The sequence below is a fragment of the Orycteropus afer genome, unplaced genomic scaffold, assembly GCF_000298275.1.
Source record: "Orycteropus afer afer isolate SDZICR_OR568_19922 unplaced genomic scaffold, OryAfe1.0 scaffold00263, whole genome shotgun sequence".
NCBI classification, from domain to species: domain Eukaryota; kingdom Metazoa; phylum Chordata; class Mammalia; order Tubulidentata; family Orycteropodidae; genus Orycteropus; species Orycteropus afer.
In genome coordinates this window covers 3,797,181-3,817,573 of record NW_006921850.1, presented here as the reverse complement: position 1 = coordinate 3,817,573, position 20,393 = coordinate 3,797,181, and the positions used below count along the sequence as shown (strand labels likewise).

Sequence of the window (20,393 nt, the reverse complement as noted above, 5' to 3'; positions counted from 1 at the left end):
GACCTCATGGATCAATTTTGATTTTTCAAGGATGTTATCATCTTTTAAAGTCCTTATACACAAAAGCATTGGATAGACTATTCTGGTTGATTAATGAAGAGATGGAAATATCAAGGCCTTTATGCAGCCCGATATGTTTATAGGTTAAAAATCACTTAATCTGTTCCTGAGGCCTATCTACACAAATGAGGCCCATCTACACAAACCATTTACCTATGGATGTACTCTTCTCTCTCTCTTAAGATTCTGGAAGAATCTATCAATAGCTCCAAAAGTCAGAGAAGGGAGCCTCTTCTCTTGCCTCCTAACACCCCAGTCATGGTGGAGGGCCACCCAGCCTCACTACAAGTAACTCCGTATCCCACAGCAGGCAGCACCAGCCACACCAAATAGGGACTGGGAAGGCCAGGAGGGCGTCCAGGAGGGCACAATGGGTTGGGATGTGGGGGAATTTAAGAGGCTTCCCATGGTAACCTCACATCAGGGTTTTTCCTAGATCTGGATTCATTCATTCATTCATTTGTTCATTCTTTCATTTCTCCAAGAAGCATTTCTCAGCTGCACAAATATATGCAGCTTTTTACATTTTCTATCCCCCCTTCCTGCTGCTCTAAGAACTTAAAGATAATTAGACTTTAAGTTGATTGAAGATAATGCCTGTATCTTTTTTGGCCATGAAAACACAGTGCCAAGTATAGTTCTAGGCACATAATAGGAATAGGTATCCAGGAAATACTGCAATGAATGAATGAATGCTTTCCAAATGTTTGAGAAAAACATTGCCCAGACATAAAATATCCTATGGTATGCTATTTCCATAGGTCTTGTTTAAGACTTTGGACATGTTTTCAGTAATGCAGGGACAGAAGAAGTAGGTTTCTCTTAACAGTACCGGTGGCCTAGATGTTGGTGGCATTTTGACACTATTTTGGGAATCTCTGAGGCTATAGATTGTAGATCACCCTCAAGTCACCCAGACATGCACCTTTAGCTGAGTTGACACAGGGACCCATCATTACAAACTAAGGGCGTTCTGACCTTGTAGAGTATTGAGAAAGAAATTAAAATTCCAGATTAAAAACTGCAGTTATCACCTCTATTTTTTTCTTATTTGGAGAAGTGCTGGATTTTGTTTTCCTTTTATCCATCCTGGAGCCTTTCCTAATATCATCATTATAATTTCCAGTCCCCAAATAAAAGAATCAATTAAAGAAGTTCAGTTTTGCTTTTCCTAGATTCTGCCTCTTTTTTATACATCTTTTACAGGTTTTTCTTTGATCTGTCAGGGAAAATAATGTAAATTGGTCAACTTAAAGAAAGTTCTAGCATCAGGCACTTTTCCACTTGGGTGTTTGGTTCACTTCAATTTGAATCACACTAGGAAAGAATATTCTATGGTAATAAGCACACTGGCTCTTACAATTCATACCTTCACAGAATTTCTTCTCATACGGAATTCCATCTTTTGGATCAACACCCTTTAAAAGAGGAATGATGAGATTAACAGTTTGTGTTTGAAATTTATGAGACACATACAATGAATCCTTCCCAAATGGCTTTAAAAGGGTAAAGGCTAATCAATAGGTAAAACCCTTTAAAGTCTCTTAAACCTCTAATTCAATATAGTAACACTCCATGCTAATCAGTTGGAGTTGAAAGGAACTGGGGCAGAAATAAGGATAGATCCAAAAACTGGGCCTTCTCTTTTGCAGTGCAGGGCAGAGCTGTAGTGATGGGAGAGATGCCCAGGTCCGGACGCTTACTCCTTGGAGCACTGAGGACTGTGACACAAAGTTCTGATATCTCCAGTAACTGAAGATTCCTGTATTTATTTATTTAACTTTTTATTGTGGTTTGGGTGAAAGTTTACAGAGCAAATCCGTTTTCCTTTCAGCAGTTCATATAAAGATTGATGTTTTCAGAGCAGCAATTCTTCACCAGGGATGATTTTGCCCTCCACTCCTACCCCAGGGAACATTGGCAAAGTCTGGAGACATTTTGGTAGGAGGGTGTGCTAGTGGCTTCTAGTGCGGTGAGATCAGTGATGCTGCTAAACATCCTAAATTCACAGGAAAGCTCCCTATGACAAATATCTGACTCAAAATGTCAAGCATAATGAGTTTGAGAAGCCTAGAAGTAACGTTGGGGCTGTGAATTGCTTTACAAATTAAATTACTACAGTTGAGAGAACTTTTTAACACCTAAAGCTGAAGCTATCCACTAGTGGAGGAAGAAGCTCCCTAGAATCTGGATAATGTTAAGGGAAAGCTTGAAAAATCCTATTTTTGTTTTTGCTATTTGTCAAACTTTGATCTGGAGAGCACTGCTCCATTTGGGTTTGACCGCCAACCTTCTAGTTAGGAGTTAAATGCCTTATGCGCTGCGCCACCTGAGCTCCTAATGATAATAATATATATTAATAATATAATAATGCACAAAATAACATAATAATTATATTAAAGACAAAAGTGCCTGATAGAGACCTGTTGGAAACATTATTCACTCTCCTGGTCTTAACCAAACCAAACTCACTGTTGTCAAGTCAATTCTGACTCATAGAGACCCTTTCCAAGGTGGTATCTCTACGGAAGTGGATTGCTTCCTTCTGAGGAGTGGCTAGTGGGTTTGAATTGCCAGCCTTCTGGTTAGCAAGCAGCCAAATGCCTTAAACATTATGCCACCAGAGCTCCCTTCTTGGTCTTGGGGGCTCCTAATGCACATTAAAACATTAAAGATGCCAACAAATCTGGAAATATAGGAAGCTACTTAACTTTATTTGACCCAGTACTGACTTGACTATGGAATTGCTTCCCCTTTATACCTTTTAACATCACACTCAACACTGAAGTTGTGTGGACAAAGTTGGGAAATATAGACTAAATTCAAAAACCAACCTACTGCCATCAAGTCAATTCCAACTCATAGCCAACCTATAGGACATAGGGTTTCCAAGGCTCTAAATCTTTATGGAAACAGATTGCTTCATCTCTCTACCATGGAACAGCTAGTGGGTTTGGACTGCCGACATTTTGGTTAGCAACTGAATGCTTTAACCACTGCACCACCAGAACTTCTTTAAATACAGTGTGGTAATTAAGTCTGTGTGTCAACTTGGCTGGCCTGGTTGAGTGGCTGGTCAGTGGGATGTGGTATTCCCCATGATGAGACTTGTAATCACCTCCATGGTAGAATCTACTGTGAGCAGCTGAGTAGCTATCTTAGGGATGTGGTCTGCTTCCTGTATATAAGGAGAAGCCTTGGGGAATGATCTCTAACTTATGGCACACTTGAACCTGGCATGTAGCTATGTCGTTGTTCAGCAGCCTGCCATGCTCTGCTGATCCTGGGACTTTCAATGGATTTGAATCAATGGCCTGCCATGTTGTTTGGTAACATTGGGACTGAGCCATTTTATTTGTCAACCCTGGGCTTGTTAGCCTCAGCAGCCAGCAGCTGTCTGAGTGAATAAAAGTGTCTAGTTTCAGTGGGCTGGGAGCAGGAGGCAGAGCTGAAGCCCAAGTTGAGGGGTTTTCCACCCAGCCCCTAGACCCTGGCACATGGAACTCAGACTTCTAGCTTCCCAAACTCTTGTTTGTTCAAGCCATCCCATTTGGGGTAAATTCTTGTCAGAGTGGCACTAGGTAAGCAGGACATACAGCAATCTACTTCCATAGAGATACCGCCTTGGAAACCCAAGAAGGGGTCTCTATGAGTCAGATCCAACTCAACGGCAGTGAGTGTAGATGTTTGAAAAGCCTTTTCTGGTATTATGACTTATGAGTCATTTTTCCTCAGTGGAAAGGAGTAGGTATGAAAGTGTCTCTCCCATTACTAATGATGAACTCTGCATCTCACGTCCCTGAGCTGATGGTGGATTGCCATTGGTCTAGCATGGTCTCCTCTTGGCCCTTCCTATGCGAGTGGCCCACCATGATTAAGCAGGAGTGAGACCACGGAACAAAGGAAACAGCCTCGCATACTTGACAAGCCCTATTTGTCCTCCCACATGTCAATTAAACTTAGGCTTGTCAGAACAGGAGCTATGTTGGGGATCTAGACACTCGAACTCTGAAGGGGATGTCTTCTACTCCTCTGGAATAGCCACATCACTAAGGATAAGGTGGGTGGTGTGGGCTGGCATACAGTTGTCTGTCATGTTCTCTATATCCCAAAGGCCATGGGGCATGAAGGCAGTCTGTAGGTGGTTACTAGTATAAGCCTGGTATACTAGTGTCCTGGAGAGAGGGAAATATTTATGGAAAATTTCCGCTCATCATCCAAGAACAAATGAAGCAACTATTCAGAGACAGTTTACCATGAAGCTGCAGAATCTTAAGCTTCAGGGGCACTTGTTTGCATAACCCCCAGCCATGTGAATGTTGGGAGTGGCTGAGAGCCACTAGTGTTCTAGATGGAAGAGGAAGTCAGGTAGAAAGATGGCCATCAAGAACTGTTTCCATGTAAGCAATCAAGGTAGAGAGATCACAAAAGAGCAGGACCTGAATTTCTGCGACTTCAGTAATTTTTTAGGATTTCTTTTATTATTTTAAACAATTATTTACTTCCATACTTGATTTTGTGTTGTAATTTGGTATTCTTTTTTTTTTTTTTTTTTCCCACAAAGACCCAACAAATCAGATAGGCTTAAGACCCCACAACACTTGGATCATCACTTTTGTTGTCCACAGATAAATGTTTGGTAGACTTTTCTCCTGCCTTCTTTTTCTTCTACTTAGAAGCTGATATCTATTATTCATAGGGCACTGGGGCACCACCAGCAAAGCTTTGTGGTGCAGGTAGTAAGATGACTACGGGAGAATTTCCTCTTTGCCTGCCTAGGCTTATGAAATAGAAAAAAATGGCTGCAATAAGATGGTGACAGCAGGTGGTTTGCTTCAACAGCTGTTTGTGTTGCTGTAAAACTTTGCTAACACCATTCCTCATTTGATTTCACACAGTTCAAAACAGAATAAAGGAATTAGACATGGGTGACCTTAAGCAAGGTTTAAAAGGGCCTCAAACTCTCATTACATCATTGAGACTCTTCATGTATACTTTCTTCAAAATAGCAGAAAAGAACTGCTTGAGGCTGCCATTTTTCTTCCTTAGGTCTGACTAAAGCAAATAGGCAACAGACTTTTGGGAGTGGGTAGAAAGAGAACAGCAATGCATTTGAATTGATTTGCTTACCCAAATGCCATTACAGTTTGAATCCTGATGTGCATCCCAGTTGTCTGGCCTAAGAAGAAAACATAGACATTGGGCTGGGCATATACTTGTCACTCGGTGAATGTTAGTTTCATGAATAAATAAGTGAATGAGTGAGTGAGTAAGACATGAAGTGACACTGAGAGACAACAGCCTCATTCTTTCATTGTATATTATGGCATACCAAAGCCTTCATGTGCCCTCTTTGACATCAGTCTTTGTTTTGGATATTTGCTGTGAACCCTGGACCAAATCCAGGATTCTGAACTGTATGATTGTGGAATGGTGCTGATGAGCATAATTAACACATCTGTAGTCTATGTTATTTAAATAGGTAAAGACATTAAATTTGTGCTTCTAAAACACCCAAACATCTGGTTAATTTAATGCTTTGGCACTGTAGTCACAGCCTAGGTGAAGGCTGGCATATCCACTTTTTGAAGCCAGAGATGTGACTGGCTGACCATCAGCCAGGACTAAAATGTGCCATGCTTTCCTTTCACGGAGCCCTCTCCTTATGCCTCCTGCTGGGGAGGTCACTATTTCTGAGCCCAATCCTGCATGTAAAGCTAGTGCAAGAGCCTGAATGTCCACCATATTCTGTTTTCCTTGCTTGTTTCACCCACTAGACTACCTTCACAAAAATGAGGCATGTTTTATGTTGGGTACCACCCAATATGATGCAAATGGCCTGATCAATAGTAGGTGTGTGATGAGCATTACCCAGATGAATTAATGAATGAATGATGTAGCATTTTTTCACTGAGATTTACTTCTGTTGGGGCATAGATGTTCCTTCTATCTGTACATGGGAATCTCTTAGGCTACAGGAAGAAATTATACCTCCTGCTTTCTTTTTAGAAGGTGATTTCAGAGAGCCAGTGGAGTCAGTTACCTTCTGCCTGGATACGCCATCTTGTCACGGTCGTTGCAATCTCGCCCTCGCCAGTGGTAGCCCCGCAGTGTCTGGAAGTGAAGACATACAGGGGGAGCTCAGGCTGACTTTGATTGATCCACAGTGAAGGTCCATCACAACTGCCTGAGTGTTATTAAAATCTGTGCTTTTTAATTTGAATACAGTTGAGGAACACTAAATATCACTAAGAAAATGAAGATATTAATCTTCATTAATATTAATGGTACGGCAGTCTGGGTGAGGGGAAATGTAACATAGTACCAAGGTCAATAGCAAGAGGTTGTGTGTGTGTATATGAATGTGTGAGCATGTTTGTATGTATTTGTGTTTATGGTGGGGTGGGTGCATGTGATGTTGGATATGTGCCTGAATGTGGGTGCATGCGTGTAAATGTGCATGTATGAACACATGTGCACACGCATGCACACACATGTGCCCGCATGTATGTCACACACATGCCACACACATGAGATCGTGTGTTTATGTATATGTGTATGTTCATGTGTGTGTCTATTTGTACCTCCACAAACAACAGGACTACCCTACCCCTTGAAATCCCACTATTACTTGTCAATCCTCTCAGGCTCTGAAACAACTGGCTTATTTTGTCACATGATTAATGATTTTATTGGATGATTTATAAATCCTTGATCAAACTGATTAATCATGGGAATTTATATATTTGACTTGACTGATTTTAAAAAAGCAAGAGTCAAGATAATCAAACAATGTTTTTATTTCCTCCATTTGCAAGTAGACTATCTGAGATAACCAAACTTTTGGGTGCTTGTGACATGTTATTTACTTGTTTGCATTAATGGAGAACACACTGACTTTCTAATTGTTGTAAATCTCACACACACACATATATGCAACACTTTCAGAAAGTAAATTAAAGCAGGTTTAAGTTTAAGAATTTCCAAAATAATTCTCACAACCCGTCAAGATAACTGCAGTCCTCATGGAGAATTCCAGCTGGGAATGGCTGCAGAAAACAGAATGGTCTAGGTATAAGATTCTCCTTGTTGGTCCATGTAGTAATCTGATGCCCCAAAGTCCTTAAAAGTCATAAAATGGTGCATTGTTCATACACCACTACTAGTTTCAACCAAACCAAACCAAACTCACAGCCATCAAGTCGATTCCCACTCATAGTGACCCCCTTTGGGTTTCTGAGGTGGTAAATGTTTAGGGAAGTAGATTGCCCAGTCTGCCATCCACGGAGTGGTTGGTGGGTTTGAACCGACAACCTTCTAGTTAACAGTCAGATGCCTTAGGTACTATGCCAGTATAGTCAAGTGAAATTCAATCTTTTCCTTACTAAAGTAAAGAAATTTGTAGGAAGTTAGGCAGTACTTAGTGAAGAGCTATTTATTTTTAACAATACTTACTGAGAAAACACTGTATTTGTCTGAGTCTACATCTTTGAATGGCACAGAATTTTTTATAGCTCTAAAAAAAGGAAAACAAAACACATGATGAGCTAAGAAAATAAAAAGAAACCATATCTGTGAAAACAAACAGATATTTTCAGATATGGCTATTCTCAATTGATGTGACAGAGCCCCATTCTAAAAATAAAATTAAGGGTTGGCATGGTATGTAAGAACCCCAACGACATTTTGCCAATCGCTGTTCACCTGGCAGAGCTGTGTTCACTCTAATACTTAACTTGGTCCATATGGGGAGGTGAAATAATTGTATTGAAGTTTTAGAGGCCATGAAATATTGACGTTGAGATCCACAGGAAGTAAGGATATTGAATTTTTTTTTGCTCAATGAACTCACTCAGTACTACAAGTTGAAATCTGAACGAACCAATTTACACATCCTGTCATGGAAATATTTTCTGAAATTTTTACTATTTTGAACCACTTTTTTCTGAAAATCATGTTATGTAGAGAAAATATTGATGTTGTCAAGGATTTTATTTACTTGGAACCACAATCAACACCCATGGAAGCAGCAGTCAAGAAATCAAAGTATGTATTATTGCATTGGGTAAATCTGCTGCAAAAGCCTTCTTTACAGTGTTTAAAAACAAAGATGTCACTTTGAGGATTAAAGTGTACTTGGTCCAAGCCATGTTATTTTCAGCAAAAGCCTGACAATGAGTAAGGAAGACTGAATAAGAATTGATGCCTTTGAATTGTGCTGTTGGTTAAGAATACTGCTAGAAAAACAAACAAATCTGTGTTGGAAGGGTACAGCCAGAATGCTCCTTAGATGTGAGGCTGGTGAGACTTTGTTTCATGTACTTTGGGCATGTTATCAGGAGGGACCAGTCCCTGGAGAAGGACATCATGCTATCCATCAAAGTAGAGGATCAACAATAAAAAGGAAAACCCTCAATGGGATGGATTGACCTAGTGGCTGTAACAATAGGCCCAAACAAGCAAGAATTGTGTGGATGGTGCAGGACCAGGCAGTGCTTTGTTCTTTTGTACATAGCGTCACTATGAGTCAGAACCAACTTGACAATATCCAACAACAACAATTCTGAGAGTCTTGACTTATGATTAACTGGCAACTGTCACACTTATTCATGAGCCTAGGAAATCAAGGATCCTGATATGATGACTAAGCAAATTCTTACCTGTGATGGTTAATTTTATGTGTCAACTTGGCTAGACTATAGTTTCCAGTTATTTGACTAAACACTAGTTTAGTTGCTGTCATGAATTAGTCACATGTAGTTAAATTAAATCAGTTGACTTTGGGAAGTATAATTTACTTTCTGTAATGTAATGTAATGAATGACCTTATATCTGCCATTATGTAATGCAATTGCTCTCCATAATGTAATCTAGTATAATGTAACCACTGTCCACAATGTAATATAATCATCTTCCATAGTGCAATGTAACGTGATCAATCAATCAGTTAAGCTCATATCAGAGTAGAGTGTATCCTAACTCTAATTGCTTCTGAGACCAGAATAGGCACAAACATACACACATTTTATTAAGTGGTCTTCTGAATCAAGGGCTTCTCCACAGTGCCTTAGGCAAGTAAGTACAGCCAGAGCTGGTATGGAGCCTAACATGCAACATGGAGCCCACCTTAGGGACTTGAGATAGTAGACCTACCAAAAATCCTGTTACAGAGCTCTTCAGAAAAACACTAAAGGGAACTGTGCAAGTTCTATTAGCCTTCTATGGTAGACTCCTATATTCTGCTCTATAATTCTGAGGCTGGGAATTTGCAAATACACTGATTGGCTCCAAAGCACAAGCAATCCATTTAACGTAAGTTGTGACTATTAAAGGTCCCTGGGTGGAGCACAGTATGTGCTCAACTACTAAACTAAAGGTTGGTGATTTGAACCCATCCAATGGCACCATAGAAAAAAGGCCAGGTGATCTGCTTCTGTATAGATCACAGCCAAGAAAACCCTGTGCAGCAGTTCTTCTCCTCAACACAAGGAGTCACCACAAGTCAGAATGAACTCATTGTCAATGGTTTTTGTTTCTTTGTTTTTCTTATGGTTAAGAAACATTTTTTTGTAAGAGTTTGAAGATGCTATGTCCTGTGAGACTAGGCAGTGTTCTCTGATGTATGTATTTGACCTTTTGGTTAGCTATTTTATTTTTCTGTCTGAGAAAAGAGCAGGGGGAGGAGAACAGAGAGAAGGTATGGACTGCAATAGTCATATTTTCAGTTTAGGAAAGGGTACAAGGTGAAAAGTCTCATTTTAATATGCCAAAGTTATTCCCACTCGTCTTTGTGATCATGGAGGTAAGAGTTTGTCTTTTAAGGAACAATAAATTGTCTTTAGAACTTGACAGTTAGTTAAATTAACCTTCTTCCACTTATTTTAAGGGCTCAAACCAACTATTAAAAGCAATGTAGTCTAGGTAGATTTATCATCCAAAGTAACATAAACTACAGCTTTATGAAGTCTACTGTCCCTTTTTCACAGCCCCCAAATCCAAACAATTCTGAAAACCCCTCACATACAATTTTTCCAGCAAATTCAATTGATGGTAAAACTTGACCTGAACTGATGTAGGGCAATTCATAAGCTATATCCTACTTCTTTTGAAAATCCACACATTTCACTGCTGAAACATAAATTTGGTTGGTTGGGAGGTGCTGGTCCAAATCCCATTGGGAGTGTTAGGTGAGTTATAGCATACACATTGTATGTTATTTTCCTAAAATCTGAAAAATTCTGAATTCTAAATCACATCTGGCTCCAATAAGTCATTTTTGACTTTTATTAAAATTATTTCTGTAGAATTGTGTCTAAATGTGATACCTGTGTAGTCTTGGTAGTGTCTGATGTATGCTGAAATATTCATCCATTCATTCATCTATTCATTCATTCTCCAGGAATATTTGGTGTGCCTGCTCTGTGCCAAGCATCATGTTAGATACTCAGGAAGAAGGTAAGACACCTCCTCTGAGCTTGAGAAGCTTAATGATGGGTAGGGAAAAATGATACACCAATAGTTAACTACAGTACCATGCGGTTGTGTACCAAGAGGGAAAAATATCTATGTCTATATAGGGGAGGAGATGAATATAAAGTGAAATCTAAAGATGAGAAAGAATTTTCAAGACAAGTGATAGGTGAAGGGCATCTTAGTAGGAAGGGAAGCCCTATAACATTGCTCTGGGCTCTGAAATTATACTCTCTGGGTTTGAATCCCAAGTCAGCTATCTACTCACCATGTGACCTGAGGGAAATTATTTTATCTTTCTGTTTCTCAGTTTTCTCATTTAAAAAATGGGGTCAATACTAGTATTTGCTTCTTAGGGCTGTTGTAAAGACTAAATGAATTGATATGTATAAAGTACAAAGAACTATGCCAAGTATACCAAAAACCAAATCAAACTCACTGCCATAGAATCAGATCCGACTCACAGCAACCCCTCCTTGGGTTTCTGAGGTGGTATCCCTACGGAAGTAGATTGCCCAATCGTCCTTCTGAGGAGGGCTAGTGTGTTTGAACCACCAGCCTTCCTGTCAGCAGTCAAATGCGTTAGGCACTATGCCACCAGAGCTCAAAATAATCAGCTATTACAATTGGCATAAGATACTGCACAAAAACATTGTTCTACATCCTACTTTGGTGAGTAGCAACTGGGGTCTTAAAAGCTTGCAAGTGGCCATCGAGATGCAACGATGGGTCTCTCCTCATCCAGAGCCAAGAAGAATGAAGAAAATCAAAGACACATGGAAACAATTAGGCCAAGAGACTGGTAGACCATGCGATCCTCAGCCTATATGACCATGAGACCAGAGGAACTAGATGGTGTCTGGCTACCACTGTTAATCACTCAGAGGGGGATTGGTACAGGAGATCATGATAGAGTGGGAGAACAACGTGGAACAAAACTCAAAATCATAAAAAAAAGAGACCAGTTTTGGTGTTCTGATAGAGCCTGGTGAGACACCTGAGACTACGGCCCCTAGCCACCCTTCTGGGCTGAAATTGAACTCACTCTTGTAGCTTCAAGCCCAACAATAGATAGGCATATGGGGTGAACATTTACATCAGGTAGATATACTCCTTGGAACAACCAATCATGGGCAAACAGAAGGGCAGTATTTGCAGAGAGAGACAGCTTATGGGTGGGAGTGCATGGGAGGGAAGGACACAGGGAAGAGGAGACTATGGGGAGGAAGTGGGAAGAGAACTGTTACATTGTGGGTTGCAGTTAATGTCATGATATAAAATGTGTATGAAATGCTATATGGAAAATGAATTTGTTCTGTAAACTTTCACCCAAATCACAATAAAAATTAAAAAATAAATTAGCTATTAATCTTATTAGCTAATACTAGTATATACCTTCAGTGTTGCAAATGGTTGGCTGCTAACTGAAAGGTTGTTGTTGTTGTTGTTGTTATGTGCTGTCGAGTCAAACCCGACTCATAGCGACCCCTCCTTGGGTTTCCGAGGCAGTATCACTACGGAAGTAGGAATGCCCAACCTTCCTTCCAAGGAGTGGCGTTAGTGGTTTGAATTCAGCCAGAGATGGCTTGGGAATAAAGGCTTGACAATTAACTTCTGAAAAATCAGCTGTTAAAAACCTTATAGAGAACAGTTCTATTTTGACACACATAGGGCCACCATAAGTCAGAGTTGACTTGATGGCCAAATCAAACCAAAACCAAACTCACTGCTGTCAAGTCGGATCTGACTCATAGTGACCCCTCTTTGGCTTTCTGAGGCAATATCACTACGGAAGTAGATTGCCCAATCTTCTTTCTGAGGAATGGCTGGTGGGTTTGAACTGCCAGCCTTCTGGTTAGCAGTCAAATGCCTTAGGCACTATGCTAGTTATTATTGTTATTGTGTGCAATGACAACAATTATTCCAAAGGTGGTTCCCAGAACTGGGCAACAGGTGTCAGATAACTACTCTGATTACATTATCAGATGTTAGTTTCCAGATACATCGAAAATTCATGCTTTGAACCCTCTTTAGACTTTCATATTTCCAGCTCACAATGTTCTGTGCAATTATTGTGCAGGCTATTGGAACTAATCATCAGCTCACTGCTACTGCTCTATTACTGACTGTTGCTGGATGTCAGGCTAGGAGGCTTGATCCAGTGAGTAATTATAATTGCAGCTGAATGCTATTAATTACATAATATTGAGTTGTTCAAGTTTAATTCCCCTAAAATTATTGCACGAAACTGGGGCATTAAAATAAAAGAAAAATAAGTGGGGATAAAGCTTCCATGTGGCTCTGTCTCACATTGGAGGCCCAGGCAGCACTTGACCTGGGAGCAGTTTTGTTGCATGTGCATGTGGATGTGTTTATATATTTCTATAAAAAGATATGAGAATAAGGAACATTATGGTAGGATACATCTCAATGGATTGACAGGGCTCACCTTGATGGTAGGGGCATGGAGGATATGGGTGGAAGGAGGAAGGCATGGGGAAGGAGGACAAGCAAAAAAGAAGAGAAAATAAGGATGAAGTCAAACACAATTAACATATGATATGATAGTTTGAGGGAGCTCTGGTAGCATAGTACCTAAGGCACTTGACTGCTAACCAGAAGGCTGGCAGTTCAAACCCACCAGCTACTCCTCGGAAGGAAGGTTGGACAATCTATTTCCGTAGTGATACTGCCTCAGAAACCCAAGGAGGGGTCACTATGAGTCGGGTCCGACTTGACGGCACATAACAACAACAACAACATGATAGTTTGAGAGTCTGCCACCATCCGCCTGTCAGTTTATCATACTGGTAGCTTGAGTGTTGCTATCATGCTGGAAGCTATGCCACTGGTAATTCAAATACCAGCAGAGTCACCCATGAAGGACAGGTTTCAGTAGAACTTCCAAACTCAGACATACTAGGAAGACAGTCTTGGCAATCTACTTCCGAAAATCTGCTGATGAGTATTGTCCCATATAGTGCTAGAAAATGAATCTCCTAGATTGGAAGACACTCTAAACACACAGTGGCTGCAACAATGAACTTGAGGACACCAACAATTGTGAAGATTGTGCAGGTCCAAGCAATGTTTCCTTCAGCTGCATGTGGGGTTGCCGTGGCTCAGTGGCAACAAACAACAGCAACATGATAGTTTGTGTGAAAGAATACCCCTATGGGTGTTTACATATAGAAATGAAATAAAAAGAATAAAAACCCTTCTGACTTACTAATGCTATAATAACACAAATACAATATATCCTAAAAACCAAATTCACTGCTATAGTTGATTGTGATTCATGGCAACTTTATATAGCACAGAGTAGAACTGCTCTATAGGGTTTCCAAGTAAATCTTTACAGAAGCAGATTGCCTCATCTTTCTCCTGCAGAGCAGCTGGTGGGTTGGAACCAATGACCTTTAGGTTGGCAGCCCAATGCTTTAACCACAGCACTGTGTTTGTTGTACTGTACTGGGCAAATCTGCTGCAAAAGACAGCACTGCATAGACACTGTGAATTCTGATCAAAACCCAACTCAACTCAACAAGAAAGCTTGATTGCTGTATCATAGTAGCCTGGTACCACTTTCTTTTTTCCTGCTTAAGAAGTACTTTTTCCTTATTTATCCTTTTTTCTTCATGATGCTAAGGGCAGTGGTAGGTTCCAGGGATAAAATATTCATTAAGGAATGGTATCTTTTCTTCCTAGTAGTTTAGGGTTGGTGTGGGAGACTGGCAGGGCACAGCAATTGAAGAACAGGGTGATGAATGGCAGGACTGGGTGATCTAGGAGGACCAAGGAGGCCTAGCCAAGCACCTGAAGTTAGGCTGGGAGCTAAAACACATCCCATGAGTGGGGACACTTCAGATGAATTTTTATGGTATTAGGCCAAATAAGATGTGGGGTAGGGAGAGAGACAGAGGGCGGGTATTCCTCATAGAGGGCATTTTATTTAGCAAAAGACAAGAAGTCTTGTCTCAACCACTGTAGCCTGTGTGTTAGGAGGTCAGGCATTTCATGTGCTAGAACCTCCTTACTCATCTCAAAAGTGGAACTAAGAGTCAAGGGGCAGTCATTGTCATATATAGGCTATGAGCCTGGCCTTTGAAACTGGACCCTGGGTTCAAATGCCAGATTTACCCATTACATCCTATGTGCTCTTGGGAAAATTACTTCTTTAGAAAGGGGTGATAATGGTGCCAGTCTTATAAAACTGTAAAGATAAAACAATGCATAAAACAACTTCTAGTTATTATTATTTTTACCGAGCCACAGGTTATTTTGAAAAATAATGAGGCTGCATTTGAATGTGCTTTGTAAATGATAAAGCTCTGAACAAATTGTGACCTGGTGCAAATTATACTCAAAGCACAATGATTTTTAGAGAGAAGAACAGCACCCTTCTTTCTTTTTCATGAAAGATTAATTTCCATTTTAATTTGGGCCAGGAAAATTCTTGGCCACAGGTGCTCTTGAATTCAATTTTTCAAAAAGTGGTTCAGTTGGAGGTTTGTCACTTTGGCTCTGTTGGCTTTTTTTTTTTTGTAGGGGAAGAGGGGCTCACAACTGACAAAGAAAGTGCAATGACATTTTCAGCATGGAGGTGGAGGGTGGCCACTGTGCCTTCACAGGGACAGGCATCTCACTCAATTCAATGTTGTTGTTGTTGTTATGTGCCATCAAGTCAGACCTGACTCACAGCCACCCCACCTTGGGTTTCCGAGGCGGTATCACTACAGAAGTGATCGCCCATTCTGAGGAGTGGCTAGCCTTCTGGTTAGCAGTCAAGTGCCTTAGGCACTATGCTACCAGAGCTCCTTCAATGAGAGTTCAAAACCAAAAACCAAATTCACTGCCATCGAGTCAGATCCAACTCATAGCAACCCCTCCTTGGGTTTCTGAAGCAGTATCTCTATGGAAGTAGATTGCCCAATCTTCCTTCCAAGGAGTGGCTGGTGGGTTTGAACTTCTAGCCTTTTGGTTAGCAGTCAAATGCCTTAGGCACTATGCCACCAGAGCTCCCTCAATGGGAGCTAGGCATGATGAAATGGAGGGTACAGCACTGGCTGCGCTTCAGTCTCCCAGCGTTTCTTTTCCTGGATGATGTTTCCACTCCACTCCCCAAGTCCTGCCATCCTCTGCAGCTCATTCACATTCATGAAAAACAGGTGTTGTTACTGCTTCTGGGACCCAGGCCAGCACTTTGCATACCTGGTTTGCAGGGCCTGATGCAAGCAGGTGAACCAGGAAAAGTTCTAACCTCTTGGGTCACATAGAGGCTTTGAACGTGGGTCCTCATTCTCCCACAGACATTGTCAAATCAAACTGGAGAAATTCAATGCACTCAAGTTCCCATGAAGCTCATGAGATTAAGGATGGCATAACTTAGGAAAGTTATCTCTTGGTCCAGATGTGCAGCCTGACTCCCACCTGTAAACCTTCACCTGTCTGACTCCAACAATGAGAGTCAGGCAGACTACAGTGAATGGGAACTGCTTGAAGGAGAGCAAGAGTAAAAGATTCAAGGCCTAGCACTAGTGATTTGGCCTAAATGAATGTGTCACAGCTAAAGAACATTACTTTGAGTCCTGAAAGCATCATTTGTACTTGCAGAATCCACTGTTTGGCCTCTGAATGAGAATGTGAGTGTTGGGGAGACCCTAGACAAGCAAGCCCAGGTGTGGAGTCCAATGGCCAAAGAATTATCTGGAGAACTTTCTCAAAAATGTGATGTTCTCCCAGTAGATCTGGGCCTAGGAATCTGCATTTAAAAATATCTCCAGAAGATTCTAATGTTTGGCCAGAATTTAGTCAATATCTTTATTTTAGATGTGGGAAAACTGAAGCTTAGGCATTTGGCTTGAGTTCTTAAAGTCTGCTCAGGAGCCAGCATTGCAGAGAAGTCAAAGAACACGTGGAGTTAAATAGACCTGAGGATGTATCTTAGGTCTTTGGGTAAGTTACCTTTCTAAGACTCAGTTTCCTTCTTTGTGGAATGAAAATAATAATCCCCACCTCATGAAGCTGTTGAGAGAGTTAAGTCAGAAAATGAATGGAAATTTTGGTATCTTGCACATCCAAACAAAAAACCAAACTCACTGCCATCAAGTCAATTCGAACCCATAGTGACCCCTGTTGGGTTTCCGAGGCTGTAAATCTTTATGGAAGTAGATTGCCCCATCTTCCTTCCAAGGAGCAGCTGGTGGGCTTGAACTGCTGACCTTTTGGTTAGAAGCCAAATGTCTTACCCACTATTCCACCAGAGTTCCTGTAGCACCTAGTACAGCATCAGTATGTTACTTGACTGCAGTAGCAACAGCAAACATATTAGAAGTAGCTCAGTGGAAAATATGGAGTTCCTGGCTGGGGCAAACAATTAGTGCTTGGTACTAACCAAAAATTTGGCAGTTCAAATCCACCCAGATGCACCTCAGAAGAAAGCCTGGTGACCTACTTCTGAAAGATCAGCCATTGGAAATCTTATGAAGAACAGTTCTACTCTGAAACACCTTAGGTCACTGTTAGAATCACATAGATAATGACTACACCTTGTTGTTGTTGTTGTTGTTATGTGTCGTCGAGTTGGACCCGACTCATAGTGACCCCTCCTTGGGTTTCCGAGGCAGTATCACTACGGAAGTAGAGTGCTCCATCTTCCTTCTGAGGAGTGGCTGGTGGGTTTGAACCACCTGCCTTCTGCTTAGCAGTCAAGTGCCTTAGGCACTATGCTACCAGAGCTCCTAACGACTACACCTGCTCCTCACTTATCGACACAGTTTTCAAAGAACACGTTGTTATGAAAAAGTATGAGGTATGTGAAAAAGGAGGATTTTTTTTTTTCTTTTTGTTTTCAGACCATCCGTTTGCCCAACTTTTTTATTTAGAAAATATAATCCTAGAAACAATAACTGCTAAGATTTACTGATGTGGTCATCACTGTGATGGGTCCAGTACAGATTATTCCTCTGTGGAGAAGGAGGCTTGGAGGAGACAAAGCTGGATAAAGAGCAGCTGTGTGACTGCAGGGTCCAGGGCTTAATGACTTCACCTTCCTTCTGTGCTTTGGTGGAGCTGCCTCCAGGACCCACTCCCACCCCTGCAAGCTTTCCATTAAGGATCCAGAGGCTGCTCTGCCTTCTGGACCTGGCCATTACTGAGGTTCAGATCTTACTGTGTGAATTCTGGGAGTTTGGCTGTGCACTGGGCCCCACCAAGGCAGAAGCTTCAGACCCAGTTTGGATCATGTTTGGATATCATTAAACTTACATGCTTTTCTCCTCCAAATTCTCTCTGGTGCCTCTTTTTTTCCTCCCTTCTCATCCCATAGCAATTTTGAGCTATAGGCCTTCAACTCCATAGGAACTGAGAACCTAGAAGAAGCCTCGCAGGCTAGGTGCTGCCTGAGCATCCACTGGTGGCCATAGAGCAGGCCAGCCCTGCACAACAGATTGACACGATGCACCCATGGGCAGCAGGGGGCAGAGGGCACCAGGTAGCATGGTCTAGCTTCCTGGAGGCTGCTTGGAGACCATCCATGAGGGAGGGGATTCTCTGCAGGCCTGTGGGCATGCTTGCCTGCCTTGTTAATGTGCAAAATAGTTGGGTAGTAGATTTTTTTTTTTACTGTTGTCATAAATGCTAAATGTAGGATAAAGATATAGTTGATAAGTGAAGAGTAGGTGTAGTTTAGCTTTCTTTTTTTTTTCCCTCCAGTGGAAGGTGGAAGCTAAGCTATTTTGCTTTTTAATAAAATATCTCTCTCAGGACATTGTTCTATCCTTTCAAGTGTGAACAGCAATTGCTATCACTTTTAACAGAGCCTCAGATTCAATGTGGAGCTGGAGTACAAAAAACCAAATTCACTGCTGTCAAGTCGGATCTGACTCATAGCGACCCCTCCTTGGGTTTCAGAAGCAGTATCACTATGGAAATAGATTGCCCAAACTTCCTTCCAAGGATTGACTGGTGGGTTTAAACTGCCAGCCTTCTGGTTAGCAGTCAAATGCCTTGGGCACTACACCACCAGAGGAGCTGGAGTATGGGATTGTAAATGGAGACAGAAAGGCTTGGGAATTCTGGGCAATGTCTCTGTATCAGAAATTCCACTCATATATATTTGACCAGATATTTCAGGTAATGGGTTGGTCTCTTTGAAAAGATGGTCACCTTCCAGCCTCATGAATGTCTTATGCCAAAGTTGCTCAAAGAATCCCTGCCATCACCAGTTTTGACCTTGTTTGTCCTTATCACAAATTAAAAGGAAGGGCTGTTTTCATTCTGCTCAAAGGAGTGTCTGGGGCCAGATAAGGAAGTTGCATGGCATTCTGCATTCTAGCTTGAAACGTAAACCAAACTTTTGAGATTCAAAGGTACTGGTATTCAATATATTTTCAAAGTGATTTGCTCAGAGATAATTTGTCTTCTAGGTTCTATATAAGTTATGTTTTGAGCAAGGAACACTTTCACCTTCAGAAAGATAGCTTTTAAACTTGAAGACCATTTTAGTCATTAGAAAACAGTAACCATCAATGATATTATCACATGCTTTGATCAGGAAGGCAGAGATAGCATACGTACGATTTAATTTCCTGGCAGATCTTGGCCAAAAATGGAAGGGAACAAATATCAGAATCACTTCTAGGATATTTCTGGAGAGAGAGAGAGTGAGAGAGTTGTTTAATTCAAGGAATGGTTTTCCAATTTCTAGGAGTCTTTTCTCTTCTGTTGGCACCATAGTCTAGATTTCTGGGCCTTGGTCTTCCAGAATCTGGCTTGATTTAACTCATCTAAATTGATCTCTAGTTCCTGTTCCCATATTCTATATTCATTTCACCTGCCTTTGTTCCTGCTCATTCCTCATCTTAGAAGGTTCCTCCCCCTTCCCCCTCTTCACCCAGGCAGCTATTCCCACTTACAAGGACATTTTTCAACTCTTCCCAAATGGGTCTGGTCCACCTTGTCCATTCTAGTATGACAACAATATTGCACTCCCTCATTCTACCCAAATGCTTTGAAAAACCCAAAAACTCACTGCCATTGAGTTGAATCTGATGATAGCAATTCTACTAGGACAGAGTAGAACTGTCCCATAGAGTTTCCAAAGCTTTATTCCTCATCTTTCTCAGGCAGAGTGGCTGGTAGGTTTCAACCAGCAACAGTTTGGTTAGCAGCAGTATGCTTTAACCCTTGCACCACCAGAGTTCCTATGCTTTGAAAAAAGGTTTGGAAATAAACAATATTTTCAAGTAAGACAATCACATTCTATCATGAGGTAAAATAAAGACTAAAGGAAGAGACATATCAGGTCTTGGGAAGAAGAAAGGCCCCTTCCCCAGAGCTGTAGAAGAGATATGGCAATAAACTCCCCAAGCTTTAGGAGTAAAGGTATTTTTGACAGTGGTTTCTTTAAAACTCTAGATATTTGATAAAAACTCTGGCTTTCTACTCAATAGTCCTTTTAGGAAGATTGTGGTATCCGTGATGCCTCTCTCAAATGAAAGAAAAAGAAGACAATAGCATAGGAAAAGTTAGTAACCAGCATCCATCAATGAAGGGAAAGATACAGTCAATATCTGCCACCCAAAAGACTCACTATGGAGACCAGCAAGATGGCAGACTAGGCAGAAAGACTGCACAGACCCTGTTCAACAAAGAAAAGGGAAACCAATTAACACAGACACAGAAGATAATCATGGACCCCTGAGCCTTGAAAAGAAGGATATAGAAGTGAACTAAACCCCAACTAGCAGAAGAATTTGCGTGAAAATACCAAAACAGGAGACATACGGAGCTGTGGTCTGGCAGCGATCCTGATGGCACAGACAGCTTGGAGATTCCCGAGTGGTGGTAGGACCTAAGAATTA

At 41.2% G+C, this 20,393-nt stretch overlaps 1 protein-coding gene across 1 annotated transcript in view; it reads right to left on the bottom strand.

Moving 5' to 3' along the window:
• Positions 1-20,393, bottom strand: part of AOAH (acyloxyacyl hydrolase) — a 344,354-nt gene that overhangs the window by 177,615 nt on the left and 146,346 nt on the right. The window contains exons 6-10 of the mRNA XM_007950097.1: positions 19,108-19,178; positions 7,516-7,576; positions 6,104-6,174; positions 5,191-5,239; positions 1,430-1,478 (exon numbers count right to left, since the gene is read on the bottom strand). Of these exons, the coding sequence (XP_007948288.1) occupies positions 1,430-1,478; positions 5,191-5,239; positions 6,104-6,174; positions 7,516-7,576; positions 19,108-19,178 (301 nt within the window). The remainder of the gene's footprint in view (positions 1-1,429; positions 1,479-5,190; positions 5,240-6,103; positions 6,175-7,515; positions 7,577-19,107; positions 19,179-20,393) is intronic.